At 39.5% G+C, this 17,419-nt stretch overlaps 2 protein-coding genes across 2 annotated transcripts; both read right to left on the bottom strand.

Moving 5' to 3' along the window:
• Positions 1-4,667: 4,667 nt before the first annotated feature.
• Positions 4,668-6,648, bottom strand: LOC141469579 (pulmonary surfactant-associated protein A-like). Its single transcript, XM_074155128.1, has 3 exons — positions 6,501-6,648; positions 5,791-5,868; positions 4,668-5,044 (listed from the first exon to the last, which is right to left on the bottom strand). The coding sequence occupies exons 1-3, from the start codon at positions 6,646-6,648 to the stop codon at positions 4,668-4,670; spliced, it is 603 nt and encodes a 200-aa protein (XP_074011229.1).
• Positions 6,649-14,152: 7,504 nt separating this feature from the next.
• LOC141469523 (pulmonary surfactant-associated protein A-like) lies at positions 14,153-16,994 on the bottom strand. Its single transcript, XM_074155056.1, has 4 exons — positions 16,789-16,994; positions 16,105-16,170; positions 15,153-15,230; positions 14,153-14,711 (listed from the first exon to the last, which is right to left on the bottom strand). The coding sequence occupies exons 1-4, from the start codon at positions 16,937-16,939 to the stop codon at positions 14,335-14,337; spliced, it is 672 nt and encodes a 223-aa protein (XP_074011157.1). The 5' UTR covers positions 16,940-16,994; the 3' UTR covers positions 14,153-14,334.
• Positions 16,995-17,419: the final 425 nt, after the last annotated feature.

Below are 17,419 nucleotides of genomic sequence, written 5' to 3'. Positions count from 1 at the left end.
CAGCGAGGGGTTGAATTTGAGTTGAATGTTTGCATCTCTCTCAGCTTGACTACCTGAAATAAATTCTGGCTTTCTCTAAAGCTCACGTGGTCCTGCAGTCATTCAGCTCTTTTCCATCCACTCTTACCTGCTCGGTGTCCTCAAGGTGTCTTGCAAGTCTTGCAGGTAAAATCAAGTCGCTTTGTCTGGGCGTCCATCTTCTACTGTCAGGGAGCCAGAGCCCGTGTTAGAGAAGGTGGTGTTCAACCTGCCAGACAAACCCGGGAAGGTGAGGGCAGCATCCCCTCGGCTCTGCGAGGCTCAGGTGAGCGCAACAGCCTGCACAGGTACTTGTTTGTACAGTGGTGCCTGTATCACCTCCCACTTGGTGCTCTTAAAGTGGCACAATCCTTTCCAAAGAAAGGATGAAGCGGTTCTGCCTTGACCACAGTTTGCTCCGGATCAGCAAAACAATAGCTGGCTGTTCACACAGGCACAATCTGCTTTAGCAGACAGTCACTTGTAGTGAAAAATAATGGCCCTTTTCTTGCCAGGAAACAAGATGATTTACAAGGAAAGCCCAACTCGTTTACACAGAAGTGAGTAATCTGATAATAATAACCAGTAAGAATCTGAGTAGCACATGCAGCCTTCAGAGCATGAGGGCTGATACTCCTAAGGTTACTGCAGATCCAAGGGGTTCCTACACCCAGCTCTCATCCAACCATGTACGTTCAACAACGCACTTGCTACTTACAAGCTTAGCTTTATTTAAAAGTTTGAAAAATCACAACTACAGGCAGGCTGCTGCAGTGTCTATGACATGGAGTAAAAAGCACATAGAAGCTCTTTCAGGGCTTTGCAAAGCCAGCTCTGGCTCTGCTCCTCACTGCTGTGGAGGTGGCACTACACAGCTCCTGAGAAATGACCCTCTTATCAGTACACAGTACTGCATCTAGCACTTGTATGATGACAAGGAAAGACGTGAAGGTCAAACTGTGGCCTGGGTTAAAAAAACCTTTTGGTGGGGACACTGAAATCTGTGCAATTATCTGTCTTGCAATGGAGATAGCCAAAGGGGTACAAGTTTGCACCTACTGAAACCAAAGTTCAGGCTTCAAGCATGTTCCTTTAGATCTCACAGTCACCTAACTGGAAATAGATTTTTTTTTTTAAATTCTTACAAAACACAGAAAATATGAACTAGGATATTTATGCAGGAAATAATGATTACTAAGAATAATTTTTGTGATAGATAATTTTTCTAGAATTAAAAAAAAATTTCTGAACATTTGTTTTGGGGGGAAAAAATTTTTCCACTGTACAAGGCAGCATCAGTAACATTTTTCCCCCAAAACCAAGTTTTGAGTTTCTTTGCAAGAAATCTGCTTATCCTGTTTTTCACTAGATTTTAAGATTAATCTGATTTTAATCTTAATCCTGGTGGTGGTGTCATTGCTCTCACCTTTGGAAGTGGTGCTCTCCATTGGCTGAAAATTGAACCTCACACAGCTTGGCTTGTCAGCAAGTTGGGTGGTGCAGTACATGCCCAAGTACTGGTAAATACATGGTGAACGGTGGCAGTCTTAGAATGCACAGCTAGTATTTGAGGTTAGGATAGGGCGGATCAGGCTTTTAAAAGTTCATAAATATTTCAGAAAATAACTTTCAGGTAAAGAGTTGCTAGCATTGAGGAATCCTGTCTTTCTACAAACCGGATGATGCTGTGCTGCCCTTCCATTCGGATTTAGGAAATAAATTAGGTGCCTGAATGCCAAACCAATCTGCTTTCCAGGCCAAGACTGCTGGTTTCAGACTTGCCTGCTGTAAGGTTTACCAGAGGAGCAGTTTCAGGGAGGGTGAGAAATATTTGCTTGCTTTGAGGTTTAAGGGTGTCATCAAGCTAGGGCCACGAGTAGCTAGAGTGTCCTAAGGGGGCCAGCATCTGTAGTTGTGGAGTAACACATTAAGTTCCTTACCCTCCTCCCTGGGAGAACCACAGGGGAAAAAGCCTAAGCACGAGGTGGTTGGGGGAACATTTTGGCTGTGGCACATATTCATTAGACTGACACTAAAAGCAGCCACTTTCTTTCCCATACCTGCAATTAGCTCTACTTTTGAGATGACTCTCTAACCCCCTGGAGAGAAGCAGAATAAAATAAAAAACTTAACATGGCTTTAAACGTTTGAGGGTGTCCGACTTCATTCTCAGGCTGATGTTAATCATTGTAAACTTCCTAAACTTTATTGGAATACAGTGAGTGGAAAACTACTGTACGAGGCCATGCCTGTGGTCCTGTTTCCTTGTGCTCATGGCAGAGTTCATTTCACAACAGGAGTCACGCAAGGCTGAAGACTGTGGGCGGGTGAGCTGATGGGTGCAGGCAGATACTGGTGAGCTGCAAACCTTTGTAAGAAGAGTTTGAAAGTGAAACCGCCTGTGGACTCCTGAGTACCCATTTCCCCTCTACATATGTTTCAACTGGTTTAACATAGCAACATAACAGTCTACCTAGACCTTACCTGATATAGGATTCAGCAGTTTATCTTGGCTATGTTATCCAGAAATAGGGTGTTCATTAACAGCTTGTAGATCTCCTTATGTGCCAAAGAGATGCAGTGGATAAACTGAGGACTTTGCTCACCAAAGTTTTCTCTTTGCATCTGTTGGGATAACTACAGATCCTGAAACAGGGAAACATGGTCCTATTTAGTATGCGTTATTATCAAGGCCAGGTTAGATGGGGCTTTGAGCAACCTGGTCTAGTGGGAGGTGTCCCTGCCCAGGGGAGGGGGGTTGGAACTCGATGGTCTTTAAGGTCCCTTCCAACTCTAACCATTCTGATTCTATTGTGATGAAGTATTTGAATATTGCTGGAGTGAATAATTAAGTAACCTGTGGAGGTAGACCGCCTGCAGGCACCGAACTGTTCAAGCAGAAAGGTGTCTTGGTTTGATGTTAGCCCTGTTGCATTAATCATCCTAAGTAGACACCTGTAAGATAGATTGCTTAGTTTGCAGAGAATAACAGCAAGAATGATTCACAGGCCATGACATCAAGCAGAGGGCTGAATGGAGGCCAGAAAGATCCTTGCCTTGTCACAGAGCAGGTGGTGAGAACGTGTAGTCAAAATATTTGAGTAATTGAATTTAAGCCAGTGCAGGAATGTTGTGCATGGCCAGTTGCTGCTCTGGAATTACAGCAACGTGCACAGCTACAAGGCTCCAGGCAGCCCCTTTGCTGGTCCCTGCATTCACCCCAGTTGTGAGCTCCCCTTCACTCCCCAGTTACCTTCATACTTTGACTGTTCTGTCTCCCTGTCACATGGAGGGTGAGAGGAGCTGGTCTGGCTCTAGCGCTGGGTATTTCCTTGCTCAGCTCTCCACAACCAAGCTGGAAATAACATAGCACATATGAGCATGACTGATAGCCAGGAATTTGGCTTTATGTATATGGACACATGTCCAGATGTTCAACCAGCTTTTTCTACCATATCGTGGAGCTTATGCAGCGCCTTCACTGCCTAAGCTATGTTGAAGTCAACGGCTCCCAGAATGAGGAGAAAACAAGACAGACATCTCTGGTTGTTCCTGTTATACTGCACAATTCTGAGTCTAACCCTGAGAATACTCAACTTCAGTAGGTGACTGGACTTCAGTAAGAAAGTTGTTCAGAAAACTTTGTCTCAATCCTTTAGCTTGAGCCGGAAGGTGCAGGCTTCTGCAATGAGTGCAGAATATAGGCTGCTTCAGAAACATAGGCATCCACCAAGCTTGGTCCCATGGCAATCCCAATGAGGGTTTGCCAAGAAGATCTGTGGTGCCCACAAGTTAGCTGTATCTGAATTTCTCTACTATCTAGTGTAAAAAAAATTGGCCTTGTCATGGCTCTGCTGATCTCCCTAAACCACATGGGCACTGTAACTCCTGTTGGTTTCTGTGGTTTTTTTCCCACATACATCCCAACATGGCATGGGACCCTGGGCTGCTTGCGCTGCTACCACTTTGAGTCAGGAGTTCCTGGAGGGGCTCAGGACAGGTGGCTTCTGGCCACCACTTTTCAGGTATATGAAGGTTAAAGACCTGCTGACTAAACCTTTCCCATGGGAAATGTAAGGTGGGTGAGTCCCCTTTTTGCTCATAGCTCTGCGTCACCCTAGCAGCACTGTTAATTTCTTCTTTCAGGGGACCTGTTATGCACCCACTGTTATGGGTGAAAATGGCCAAAAAAATGTAGGCTGGGCAACAGCAGAAGTAGTAGGAGTGTCTGTATGGGTAGGTTTGGTGAGGGAAACTTACAGAAAGGGATCAAAATACACACAACTTAGAGGCTTGTGGGCAAAGGGGTGCTGAAAGATCTCCTGGCTGTAAGTGACTTTAGATACGTGCCCAAGAAATCTGGTTCTTGCTCTTGTTACAAGTCAGCAGGCTGACAGAGGAGTAGGAACCCATGGGCAGGAGTACCAGAAACTCAGTGGGCAACGCATAGCGGAACAGAAATGGCCACTGCTTTCATTATAATTGATTTCCTCTTTATGGCTAGCATTTGTTTAAAAGACAAATCAGGCTAGGAAAGACAGACTTTTATTTTTCATGCTGCATTATCTGAGTTCACTAGCTACAACTGAAGAGACAAGGGATAGGTAAGGGTATTCTGGGGAGCTGCCGGACAACAGCAGGGGGAAGCACTAAAACTGACAGACAATAAGGCGATTCTGGTTGCACCTTTTGTCATTCCAAGTGCCATCAGTGTACATCTCCACACATTCCTCTTCCCCTTTGCCAGAAGGTTCATTTAAATGCCAATTAGTATAGCTCAGCTGTGTACCATCCAGGAACTGGAATTTTCTTGGAATTAGAGATTCTTTCATCCCCAGGTAGGCGTAGGTATTAGAACTTTTCACAAAGTACAGAATGGCATCATTCTCGCCTGGATTCCTTGGAGTGGCAATAGACCCTCCAGCCTCTTTGCATTTTTTCATGGTAGTATCGAAATCAGCTCTCTTCCCATTGGTAGCAAATATTTTTCCTCCAGATTCTGTTATCATCTTTTTGAAGCGGAGGACTGCAAGATGAGGTGAAAGCTGTTAATCTTTTATGAATTGTTTTGTGGTCACCTTGCTGCCAATTGCAATTCCTGCTATTTTTCTCCACAACTTTAGATTAAACCCAGGAAAAAAATAAAGGAGAGGACAACTTAAAGTCAAAGATAAAAGAAAAGAAAAAAGACAACCACCAGAAGCTAGAATAAATCTGAAAAGATGAGGAGAGGGGAAAAAGAGAAGAAACATAAACATACAGACAATGAAATAGGAGAATCACAAAAGAGGTTGGAGGAGTGAAGGAAATGAGGAATTCTACATTTGGAAAAAGTGTATTATTTTCTTTGAGACTTCTCTGAGATGGTCTGCAGTATACTAGATCGTATGTCAGTCCCTGAGTGAGTAGGATCTTAGATGTGATCTGGTTGTGATTGTTTTGCTATGCTTTAAGTATTTGGTTTGTTTGTCTGTTAGGAGTATGAGGTGCCTGTGGAGCACTTCTGCGTAGGCAGGGATTTTAATCTGATAAATTTCTGTCTTGCTTGCCAGCTTCAGAGCTGTTACCTAGGTGTGTCCCACTGGTATGAAAAACTAATCCCCCTCTTCCATTTGAGAGTTACCACTCTCCAATCTACCAATGACCAAAATATAAGTTAAATGCAATAAAATGGCAGATAATTTTGCCTTTTTCCTAAGAAGCCATTTTCTTGCTCATCTTGTTGATGCCCACTGATCCAGCTACAGCAGAAAGTAAAGGCAAGTAAATTACCTCCTTCAAGTCTGGAAATCCGATGTTCTAATTGACGGATAACGTCTTCCACTTCATTATCAACCAGTGGTAGGAAACCTATGAACAAAACCAGCTATTACGCACTTTGTGTTACAGTTTGAATCTTGGCTTTCAAGATAAAGCAGAAGTAATAATGTGAAATTAATATGAATTTTAAAATTGTTTATTTGACCAGTTTTAGTTTACTGCTGAATTTTAAATAGGGGATCTTTTCAGACATTGATCTTTCCTGATACATTCCTGGAAATTACCTGCAGGGCAGTGATATTTATGGAAAACTTGGATTAGCAAATTGAGTCACTTATAGAGCTTCACTCAGTGACTGAGCCAGACCAGGCAAAACACTAGCACTTGTGCAGTGGGTTTAGTTGATTTTTAACTGTACTAAGGAATTGTTGACAGAATCTTTCAGGGTGTTCAAGCATTTGCTTGCAAGTCCAACCTAACACCTAGCAACAAGTTTCTTGTGTTATGGGAAATTATATCCTTTTCTCTGTGAATTGAACCATTGCATCATTAAGTAGGGGACATTTAAGCATCTTACTTAATACGGAGAATCAATAAAGATCTGTTTGTTTTCTATCAAGTAGAACCTGTATCAGATTATACAGCATAGCACTGAGTTTACAAAGCATAAAAATGGAACACAACAGTACATCTAGATAAAAATGGAGGTGGTAACTGCATACCTGGTACAAATCCTTCATCTCTCCCATCTTCAGGCAAGTGCCCAAAACCAGGCAGTAGATGATTTCCTGCTGGTTTACCTTCAGCACAGCATGGGAACAGGAAAAAAGCTACTCCTAAGATTTTGTGGAGCAACCGTGGAGACAGCATTATTTAAAGCCAAATGTAAAACAGACTGTTTTACTCTCCAGCATAGAGTCCTGAAGAAATAAAAAAAAATAAAAAAACAACAAAAAACCCCCCAATGTTTCAGAATTTTGCTGTCTTTGCTCTCAGTGATATGAATGCCATTGATGTAGTAGCAAGTAGCAAAGTTAAGTTATTTCAAATAGTTAAAATATTTTCCAAGTCTCACTCTGCTAGTCTACAAGAGTTTAAGCTATCGGGTAAACAATCAAAATATCAAAGCTATTTTTTGTACACCAGATACCATTACATACCACTTTTCCCATGCAAAAAGCGATAGTTTCAGTCATAATTTTTACAGGTATGCAATATACACGACTGCTTCAGTAAGAGAAAGCCTGGTTAAGATAAACTGGAACACATTGTCTTTACCAATTGGCTTAAGAGGAAAATAATTGTTAAGGCTTATTCTTCCATGGCATCCATCTTTTAAAGTTATCTTCACCTCAGATGATAGCCTCTGTAAAAGTAGGTAAAAGCTGTAATAAAAATGTTGAGAGACAAAGGAAAAAAAACTAAAACAGAAAGGTTTGTGATACAGTCTAAGAGGATTCAACATAATTTAAGTGGAAACCTATTTAAATATGTTCAACTCACCTAGCAGCTCCAATATGAAATAAGGAAGACTCATTAAATTGTCTAATTTATAGGGTATGTAACTTGAGATTCATCTTGTAATCTACAGGAAATACAAATAGCATGTAATATGATATGAATTTGCATATGACTAGAAATTTAATTAACTTTAACTTGAATGATAGGGGTGTGTTTTCTTCAAGAGGTAAACACTTAAAATGTGAGGAAAATATTTAAGGGTACTTTCCTGATTTGTAGAAACACTTTCACATGTTTTAAAAAACTTACCCCTGGAGCAGAACAAAGCAATTTCTCAATACATATTTGAAATACCCAATGTTTCCACAGAATGGCTGTGTAAATGTTAAATTGTAAATGTCACTGAAGGTAAGCCAAAACAAGGAGTTCACCTGAAATATAATATGCACCAGAAACACCACCATCACTTTCATTACAGACTGAGGACTTATCAGTGATAATTACTTAAAGTCTTATAACTACACGGAATCCCATAATTGCAGCAGCAAAGCCAAAAGACAATGGTACATCTCCAGCATATGTGGACGTAACAGCCACAGAAGCACATAATTAAATAACTCACAGAATACTCCACGGAAAGTTTATAAATCATAAATAATAAGAGTTTTATCCAACAGAACAATGACCTTTTAGTGAAGGAGAAAGCTGCTCCAACCCAGTCCTGTAAGCACACAGGCCTCAAGATGCAGAGCATCATCACTGAAATACAAATGCTTTGCCATGCACTTTTAAGTGAGTCTCAGCTGAGAGTTGTTTCTATCTAATGAAGACTTTTAGGAAAGGAGTCTGAGTCTCTGCTCCAGTTCAAACAGATAAGATGCTGTCACATCATCCTTGTGGTGTCAGGCCAGCATCCTGATGTTGCAGCAATGCGAACAACTGAGTTAGTTGAGAAATAGGTGCTTTTAGATTAGATAGGGAATGTCAACAATTAGTGGGTAAGATGCTGCTGGATCTAAGCAAGCCTAGATCACCTCCAAAAGTATTCCACACCTGGACCCTGCACCTTCACACTTACCTCAACAACTGATGTAGAGTCCTTTGTCATTGGCACTATGCCCACAGAAGCCTGATTAATTTCTGCAGCATGTTTATTGAGTGCCCTGGAAAAGGCACCAGTCCTGTGAAAAATAAATAAGCAGTACACAGGTGCATGTACCTTGACAGAAGAGGGCTGTTTTAACTTTTCATGAGTAACCTTTGCTTAAAGTTTCTTGTTAAATGTCAAGTTTCTTAGCTTCTGAGTGTTTGACTTAGTGCTTTTAACATTCTCTTGGCTGAGGTTTTCTAATTGTTTTATGGAAAGAACCGAAACCAACAGAGAACATGAGACAAGCCATTACCTGGGGGGTCCAGATGAGCCCCAGAAAAGGTCATTGCCAGAACCTGGGCCTTTGCATCACTGGTGAGAACAAATAGCACTTCAACTGCATCTGGAAAAAACCACAGGTTAGGCAAGAGCGAGAAGAGGATGAGGCTTGGCCTCCATTAGTGGGTTTCATGTGCTTACTGATGGCCTGGGAAACCTGGAGGGAGACGGAAGCTTTCTTCTGTGATAGACTCTTGAGAAGAACTGATGTAGATTTGATAACTTCTAAATGAAGAGGCTAGAAACTAAGCTAAAATAGATATTTAAAAATACTTACATTTTTTTGACAATTGATTGATTACCTAATATGATAGTTTTGTAGAGTATTCTAACTTGTAAACTATTTTCTGATCTTGCTTTGAGACACGTATCACAGAAGCTTAGCAAGATTCAAGGATGCAGATCTGATAAAGAAAAAACAATTTTTTACTACTGAGGCAACTTTTCTTCTGTGTTTCCACATGTATCATTAAGAGGTATTATAATTTCAGTGGTAGTGAGCAAATGAAGGATATTCTGAGAGTAGTATGTGTTACACAATGTAGGTAGGTAAATGCAAAACATGCTAAGGACAAAAGTTGGTCAACACTGCTTCAAGAAATATAGGCACAAGAGTTGAATTTTAGTTTGTGAAAGTAGGTGTGTGTTCTGTCCATGAGCCTGTTTGTTAGCCCTTCCTTTGTATACTTAGCCTCCTGAAAGTGGTTTTTTTTTTTTTTTTGCTTCACAGCACTAGTCACACCACAGATAACCTTGAAAATTCTTTTCTCCCTTATGCCTTGGAATATCAGGACGAGCACAGAGCACGCAGGACCTGGTGTCTCCCCTTCTCAGAGGAGGTTAAGGCTATTTTTGCTGAGCTTTAAAAGCAGGAAGCAAAGAATTCAGCAAGATATGGACACCTGTGATGTGATGGCAAACTTCAACCTGGCTTTTTTTTTAGAGCAGAAAGTCTTAATTTTACCTGTAGATTGTGTGATCAATACTCGTAAATGCTATTGCCATCTTGATCCACTGAGAAGTTATTTGTGAAGGATCCAAGTAGAGGTCACTAGATTTCTCTGATTTGTCACTTGGTGCAGCTCAGCTGAAAAACACAGAAAGAAATAGTTTTATGTTTATAACAAATAGAAAGCAAGACAATATCTTGTCTCTTTAATAGTTGCTAGTAGCAAAATAGACTTCTAATGGGAGAGAGAAAAAAACCCTCATATGAAGCAGATGAAGCTATTATTCCATGTATTCTGTAGTTATTCTCCATTACCTGCAGAAGAAGGTTAAATTGTTCACTATGGTCTTTACTACCATAATTACCATTGCTGCAGCCTCCTTAAGGGTTAAGGTACCCTTGCTGTACAGTTCCTTTTGGCTCCCAAGCCACAAGGGCAGAGGTGGGTGAAAGTTTCATTCCAGATTTTACCTGGCATCACACCTGGCTTATCACCCTTGAGCCAGTTCTGCCAAACCTTGCTTTCCTGACAGGGACTTCAAATCAAATCCAAATCTCCTTATCGTTATTAAAGGTGCTATTCTAATTTCCAAGCATCCTGTATTGATTGTGCTTTAAACCCAGACATGTTTGTATAACTGTAGGCTAATATGATTTTATAACAGTACTTTTCAACCTCTGATAACAAAAATCATTGCAATCTGATGCTTTTTGAGGTCCAGACAAACATGCCTGTTATACCATTACACAACACTCCCAAGAACATTGTTTTCCTCTTGTTCATAAGTGTAGTAATAGGGTCATTAGTCTTTCTGCCACTTCTCAGTGTGCTTTCAAAATCAGCTAACAAACGTCCTGGTGGCAAATATTTCTTCTCCTATTTGCACTTACTCTTTCTTCTAAAGGAAACGGGCAAATAAATGTAAAATGTATGGTTAACCTTTACCCTGCTTTGTATTTGCAGCACTGCTTGGATATTGTGGCAGCAAGTACTGGTATTTTTCCATTGTATATGTTCTTTTTTCTCAAAAAGAACAGAGTAATAATGTAATTCTTCTTTAAATTAGGTTCAAAATTAAAAAAAAAAAAAAAAGGAGACACTGGTCACAATTTGTACATGATAAGGTGGCCCTGCCAGCCTGTGTCACATCCTGCCAGTTACTATGTTCACATAAGGTTGCATTTGAGCTCAGTTTTCCCAAGAACCATGGGACTTGGGTTTTTAAATTAAAATTCTACAAAAATCTGGAAGCCACAGAAAAATGCTTAGTTGCTGTAATTGAAGGTGAATTAGTTTCCATGTAGTAGGCATTGACGGGGTGGGGGAGAGGTTTTTGAGTGCTCAAAATTGCTAATAGTATTTCTAAGATAGAACACCTAATTAAATTATACAGTTATAAAAGAGGATATCACTCTAGAATAGAGAAAATTCTCTCTCAAATCATTTTTATGGCCAGACAAAACTCTCACTGCTAAATATACTGTAATACCAATTGTATTAAATTTCTCGTATGTGATATGCAATACATTTGCTTCAGGAGGGACTGAAGTTTTGTGACCTTTTAACTTGTACTAAGATGTTAATTTCAGAATTTGCTTTTATATCATTTGAGAAGTGAATAAGTTATTTTCTGAATTAAAGATCTTACTGTTAGATTGCTTTTCTGTAGCAAATATAAATTAAGAAAAAAAGACAAACCCAGATTTTTCCTGGTGTGGTCGTTATGCACCAGGGATTATTTTTACTCATTCCATTTTTAAGGAAATATTTTATCAAAAATTATTTATCCTATAATAACTGAACAGAGAAACAATTTATTCTCTTTCTTCTTGTGCCTGACCTCTCTGTCCATTAAAAACCAACATAAATCTATTAATACAGAAATGCAGAATTTGAATCTTTCACAAGAAACAGACTGAAACACTTTTAAGTGTTTTAAACAGCATTTTAGGGTTTAAATTGATAGGGTTATACACAGACACACAAAAAAACCCCATCTAAAAGTACAACATAATGATTTCTGGAGGCTTTTCTGTTCCTCTGGGGAACTGCAAAGAATAATCAAGTAACATTCTACTGAGTATGTACCTTCACCAGGATTGTTATTACCACGTATGAATCCCATGAAATACAAATGCATTCCAAGCCTGTCTGTAGACTATTGCATTTGTTAGGGAATTTTACTACTTCCATATATGATGGTTGGTGCTGGACTTTTTTTTTTTTTCCTCTGAAGTTCATAAAAATTAGGGCATAAAAGTCCATTCAAAAGAATGTGGACACAGTTTTTTATAAAGAAGGTAGGAAACTGGCAGATGTTGCCTTGATATCTTCAGTTTTATACGAGGCATAGTCCAGATGATGACACAGAACAAGGAGAGCTGCTTCAGAGTGGAATAAGGGGAAGGCCAGAGCATAGCAAGAGAAGAGCTGAGCATGATGTTCTGTGGAGCTATTTTGTGAAAATAATTGAGGATTTTCATTCAATTACCTGAAATATTACAGAACTCAGTGTGAACCATAAACGGGTAAGTGCTGCCTCGCAGTTCTTTGACTGGATCTGAGGTATTTTTATTTTTAAACAGCATATGCATGTTTCATTTGTTTGGTTTTTTTTCTAGTAGTAATGAATTAAGCAGAAAGAAATTGGACTCTGAGACTTAGCCTAGATGTTTTGCTTATTGATGTAATAAAAATTAGCTTTTGAGAAAATTATCTTGTTTTCCTTAATGGATAAAAAGCAGCCAACTGTCTTGAATCTGTTAAGAGATAGGTGATATGTTGTGTTAAGCCATTTGTAAGATTTTACACATTCAGGATTTTAACAAGAGGTTTCTATAGTCATTTTTTAAACACAAATGCAGTGGAAATAAATTGTTGATTAACTAAAGGAATAGGTGGATCTCCAAACCTAGGTGGAGATCTATGTAAATGAATATATGAATTTGGTGTAGATAATGAAATTTCACATCAGTAGAGTGATTATTTGGGGGTTTTTTTGGTCTTTCTCCAACATGATGCCTTCTTTTGCCAGGTAATCATTTTGCTGTAACAAAAAATCTGTACTCAGATTGGATGAATGACTCAAAAATGGCTAACAAGGTTTACTCATTAAAATACTAATAATTAAAACACAGAAGGTAGAGGTAGTTTTAAGTAAAACTTCGACTCCTTCTAGCAGATTTAGTGCAGCTGGTCAGAGCTAAGGCTAGGAAAATTAAAAGGTGTCAGTTTAGCCTTATCTTTTCTCAAAGTAACCTGACAGTCAGAATTTTTGTTATGGAGTGATCTATTCCCTTCCCGTTTGAAAGTTTTGGCCAAAATGGTATCATGGTCATAGGTGTCCAAGGAAGCTATTTTGTAAAGCGGGTTCACACTTTGAAATCTGTCCAAGGTGGTACTGGGTGTACTTTTCCCCAATCAAAGTCCCTGTCAGCTGGAGTGCTGTATGCAGCGCTCGACATGGATCCCTCCGCTGCCAAAAGTAGCCCCTTATCTCCTGCGTCTGAAGACTTCCCACTTGACAGGGCTTGAAATGACCCTGTGAACAGATCGGACCTCTTCCTCAGTGCAGGCCATGGACAAGGGACAACACCACCCAGAGTCAAATCCAGGTTCCTATGGGCTCTCTGCACAGAGCCAAGTGTAGGGGAGGAGGAGAAGGTGAAGTCATTTATGCATGTATTTTAACTCCAGTGCTTTTTTTTTTTTCTTCATCAGGTGGTGTGAAAACAATAATGGACGGGCCCAGGACTTCGTCGCTGCAAGGTAGTGTGTGAGAATTTGCTACTTACGGTATTTTACTGAGCACCCATTGCTCGCCAGCTACCCTCATGGAGTGGTGGTGAAAAGATGCTTCTTGATCCTAGCAGATTTGAATCATGGTTTGACTGTGTGCTTGCTTGGCACGACATCAGCAGAGAAACAGTTTGTGTTTGAACTGACTGAACTTCCAATCTTACCTGCTCCCTCAAAACAGTATGTGATGGGTCAATGGTTTGGGAGAAGACAGGCAGCCTTCTGACACTACAATGGTCATAGTTTTATGAGAGAATGCAGTGTTCTAGCAAAAAACCACAATCTTTAGTATTTTATACACGTATTTCTATGCCTACATGGATCTAATGCAATATTTATCTTAGTGTTTTATAGAGAGTAGCTTCTGAATCGAAGAAAATTAATTTTAACTGGTACTGTTAATATTTTTATAAAATAGAAGTTAAATATGGATACTGAATGAATCAGTGCATGCTTCAATAAGAAATACCACCCCTAGTTCAGAGACATACAGAACCTGAGACCATAATTGCTTCAGTGAAGTCAACATCTGTGCACCTCTTTTAAGGCAGAAACTATTAAATGCCTGAAAATGCTTCCAGTATGAAGCCATGGGCAATTTTAACTACAGGCTTTTCCAATAACCGAAGTCAAACCTTGGAATTTTCTTCTAATTTTCACAAACGCATAGAGACAGTTGGCCACAAAAAATTAATTCTGAGCTATTCCCAACCCTCCAGAAGAGATAAACACATCAGATAAGGCAAATTTTATTTAAGTTAATCACCTACTACATTTGGCATTTTCTTAAGGATAAAAAACACCATACTATGATTAATTTTAGATTTCCCGACATAGAATAACTGCAGTTATTGCATAAACCTGAAACATGAGATATTCCATTGTCTTCATACTCCGAGGTGGCTGAAAGGCCACTCTTTAAAATTCACAGATTGTGAGGCGATACAGGTTGCACTTTCTGTCATTCCAGCTCCCATCAGAGTACATCTCCACACATTTTTCTGTCCCTTTGCCATTAGGCTCATGTTGGTGCCACTTGGTGTAATTCAGAGGCATGCCATCTATATACTTAAATTGACCTGAAGCCTGACCCTCTTTAATGCCCAAGTAAGCATATCGGTTATACTGTTTCACAATACCCAAAATAGCCTTATTCTCCTCCTCATTCATGGGAGTTGCAATAGTTCCTCCGGCCTCTTCACAGGATTCTAGTGCAGATGCAAAATCCACTTCCTTCCCATTGCTGGCAAATATTTTCTCTCCTACTTCTTTTATTTTCCCATTCAAAGCAAGCACTAAAACATGAAAAGAAAAAAACCTAGTTAGCTTTTTTTAATTTCCTATGGCATATTGATGAGGAAGCAAAGAAAGAGAAATCAAGAGATGAAGAGAAAATGAAAAGTTGTAAGAGGAACAGAGGAGGGAGGAGAGGGGAAGAATGAGAGTAAAGGATGAAGAGGAATTAATATCTTCAAAATTTTACCAATTCACTAGTTGTTCACTAAGTATATTGTTACGCTGCTTGGGACCATTTGTTATTGTCTTGTGAGAAATTTGCTTCCCCAGGAAAAAATTAGCCCTGATCTCCCCTACTTTGGATGAGAAAAAGGAGTTTTGTCATGTAATACCATCTTCAAGTGTGATTTCTTTCCTGCAACTCATGATTCTATAATTAAATTTGCCTATTGCACTTAAAAATGATTGTGAGCTGAAAAAGTAAAAATGGGAAAAATTACCGCCTTCAAGTCTGCAAAGTCGGTGTTTCAAATTTACTAAAACATTGTGGAGTTCAGTGTCCAGAGAATCAGGTACACCTACACAGATAAAAATAGAAGTTATACAATCAAGCAAAACTGGGCTGTGCTGATAGGAACAATTCCTTGGATAAAACTAATCATTTACCAAAACTAAGTAGCATGCAGTGTATTTTTTTTAACATCATCTGGTGCAAAATAAATATTTTCCTGGTATTTTTTCACACTGTTTCACAGTGGTGTTAACCTATATTAAAGCAAACAAACAAAAACCTCCAACCTTCTGAAATGCTGGTAATTCCCCTCTGCAAAGAAGAAAATTATTTTTTTCTAGTCTTCAGCCGTATGTTTGTCATTTCTGTGAAAGCAGCTTTGCCAAAGAGAATTTGTTTTATTCTAATAATCGTTAGTGAACAGGCACTAGGGAGATTTTGGAGAGGGAACAGTTCTGTGGCACCATACCATTTTCTTTTTAATCTGCTGGGTGGATGGTTTGTGTTTTTACAGTGGGCTCTTATTTTAACGGAAGCCATAAGCACTGGTATAGGAGAGTTTCTGCACAGACTGTGTGTAATAGAGTCCAGCCAGCGCTGCTTGCTAAAGATGGGAAACTCGCTGTAAAGGTACGTACTTTTTTTTCATACACATTTCCATGGGTAACACAGGTCCTACACGTAGAATAAAGTTACTAGTGTGCTCCCATAATTGTGTTCCCATTATTAACAACTAAAACAGATGGCAATGTAGAAGCACAAAATATTGCTGCATCTCCCTCTCTCCAAGAGGCAATGTTGGAGTTCTTACCGCACTTCACAGTCAGTAAAACCCAACCTATTTGACCCAATAAAAAGAGTCCATTTGACTGACAGAACATTACAAGGACATCAGCCTTTTTCACATGGTGGTCCAATATCCCCTTTTTCTCTTTTCTCACCTTGTGGCCAAGGAAGACGATCTCTTCTAGGAGGCCCCAGGAGGCTTCCAGAGGGTCCTATGAGACCTGGAAAAGAGAAGCAAAATTTTCTTTCAAATGCATGCATATTCTGGGAACTTCAGGATAAAATAGAACTTAATCTCAAACTGAAATACGTTACATCTATGAATAATTTTAATAGTGCTTTAGCCTCGGTAAGGGACCTGAAGAAAGCACGTCTACATAGAAAGAAAATTATACAGTGCAAAGCGTGTTCCTTACCAGACCACTTTTGCACATACCGTCTTTGAATACTAGAGAAATATGACAGAAGCCTTGTAATTAAGCACCAGAATAACATTTGCTTCATACTTAAAAAAAAAGAAAAAAAAAACTTCTGCTGTGAAAGAAGCAATTCCCTTTGGAAAGTCAAAGGAAAAGCACTACAAAGATACATATATTTATATATTTTAGCTTCATATGTTTAAATATTGATAACCTGTTCATTTCCCCTCTTCTCCCAGAAGAGAGAGAAGGCCGATCTTTTAGAAAAAAATAATAAACCGACCAAATTCCTCCATTCATTTTCCCCTCTTCTGCTTAATGCAGCTGTTTCCTTGAGGACAAATTCCGTCTCTGTTAACTGTTCTTATTCATGCAGACTTCACAACAAGGATTTGTTGAAAAAAAGGGACGTTTACTTACCTGGTAGGCGTGCCTGTCCTCTCAGACTGTCTTTTCCAGGCAGTCCAGGGATACCAGGTAGCTCAGGAACTCCTGGACATTTAGGCAGCGCATGGCAAGTCGCTAGGAAAGCAGCCACTGCTGCAAGCATGTAGGATGAGTAAGACAACATGATTGCTCAGGCCAGCTGTAAGAAAACTCACTCACATATTTCTCAGGCAGTGATTCTGTAAGAAATTGTAAGCATTGCCTTATATAATAGAACAATTTCCCCCTTTTCCCTTCTTGCAATTTACATTCTTCCCTTGTTTAAATGAGAAATTTCCCAGATTTATTTTGCTACTATTGCATAGCTTACACACAAAACTGGTTTTATACTGATACACGTTGGTATGCTCATTACAGAATGACAGCTACATATTTGGGAGTAGTGAAGACAAATCATCCTTTTTGCTATCACTGACTATTTGTTGGATTAATCCTTGAGAAATGATGGGCTCAGATGTAACTGATCACGCTAAAGCCATTAGTTGCCTGTAAGGGCTATAATCATTCAATGAAACATAGATGCATATGCTGCCGACCTGAAAGGCACAATCTGTTACACCGATTGTTGTGGTGGTTTGGAGCTAGTTAGCAATCTCTTTAAGCA

The sequence above is a fragment of the Numenius arquata genome, chromosome 10 (assembly GCF_964106895.1).
Source record: "Numenius arquata chromosome 10, bNumArq3.hap1.1, whole genome shotgun sequence".
NCBI lineage: Eukaryota > Metazoa > Chordata > Aves > Charadriiformes > Scolopacidae > Numenius > Numenius arquata.
Note: the sequence above shows the minus strand (reverse complement) of the source record. Positions and strands in the feature narration are given on the sequence as shown.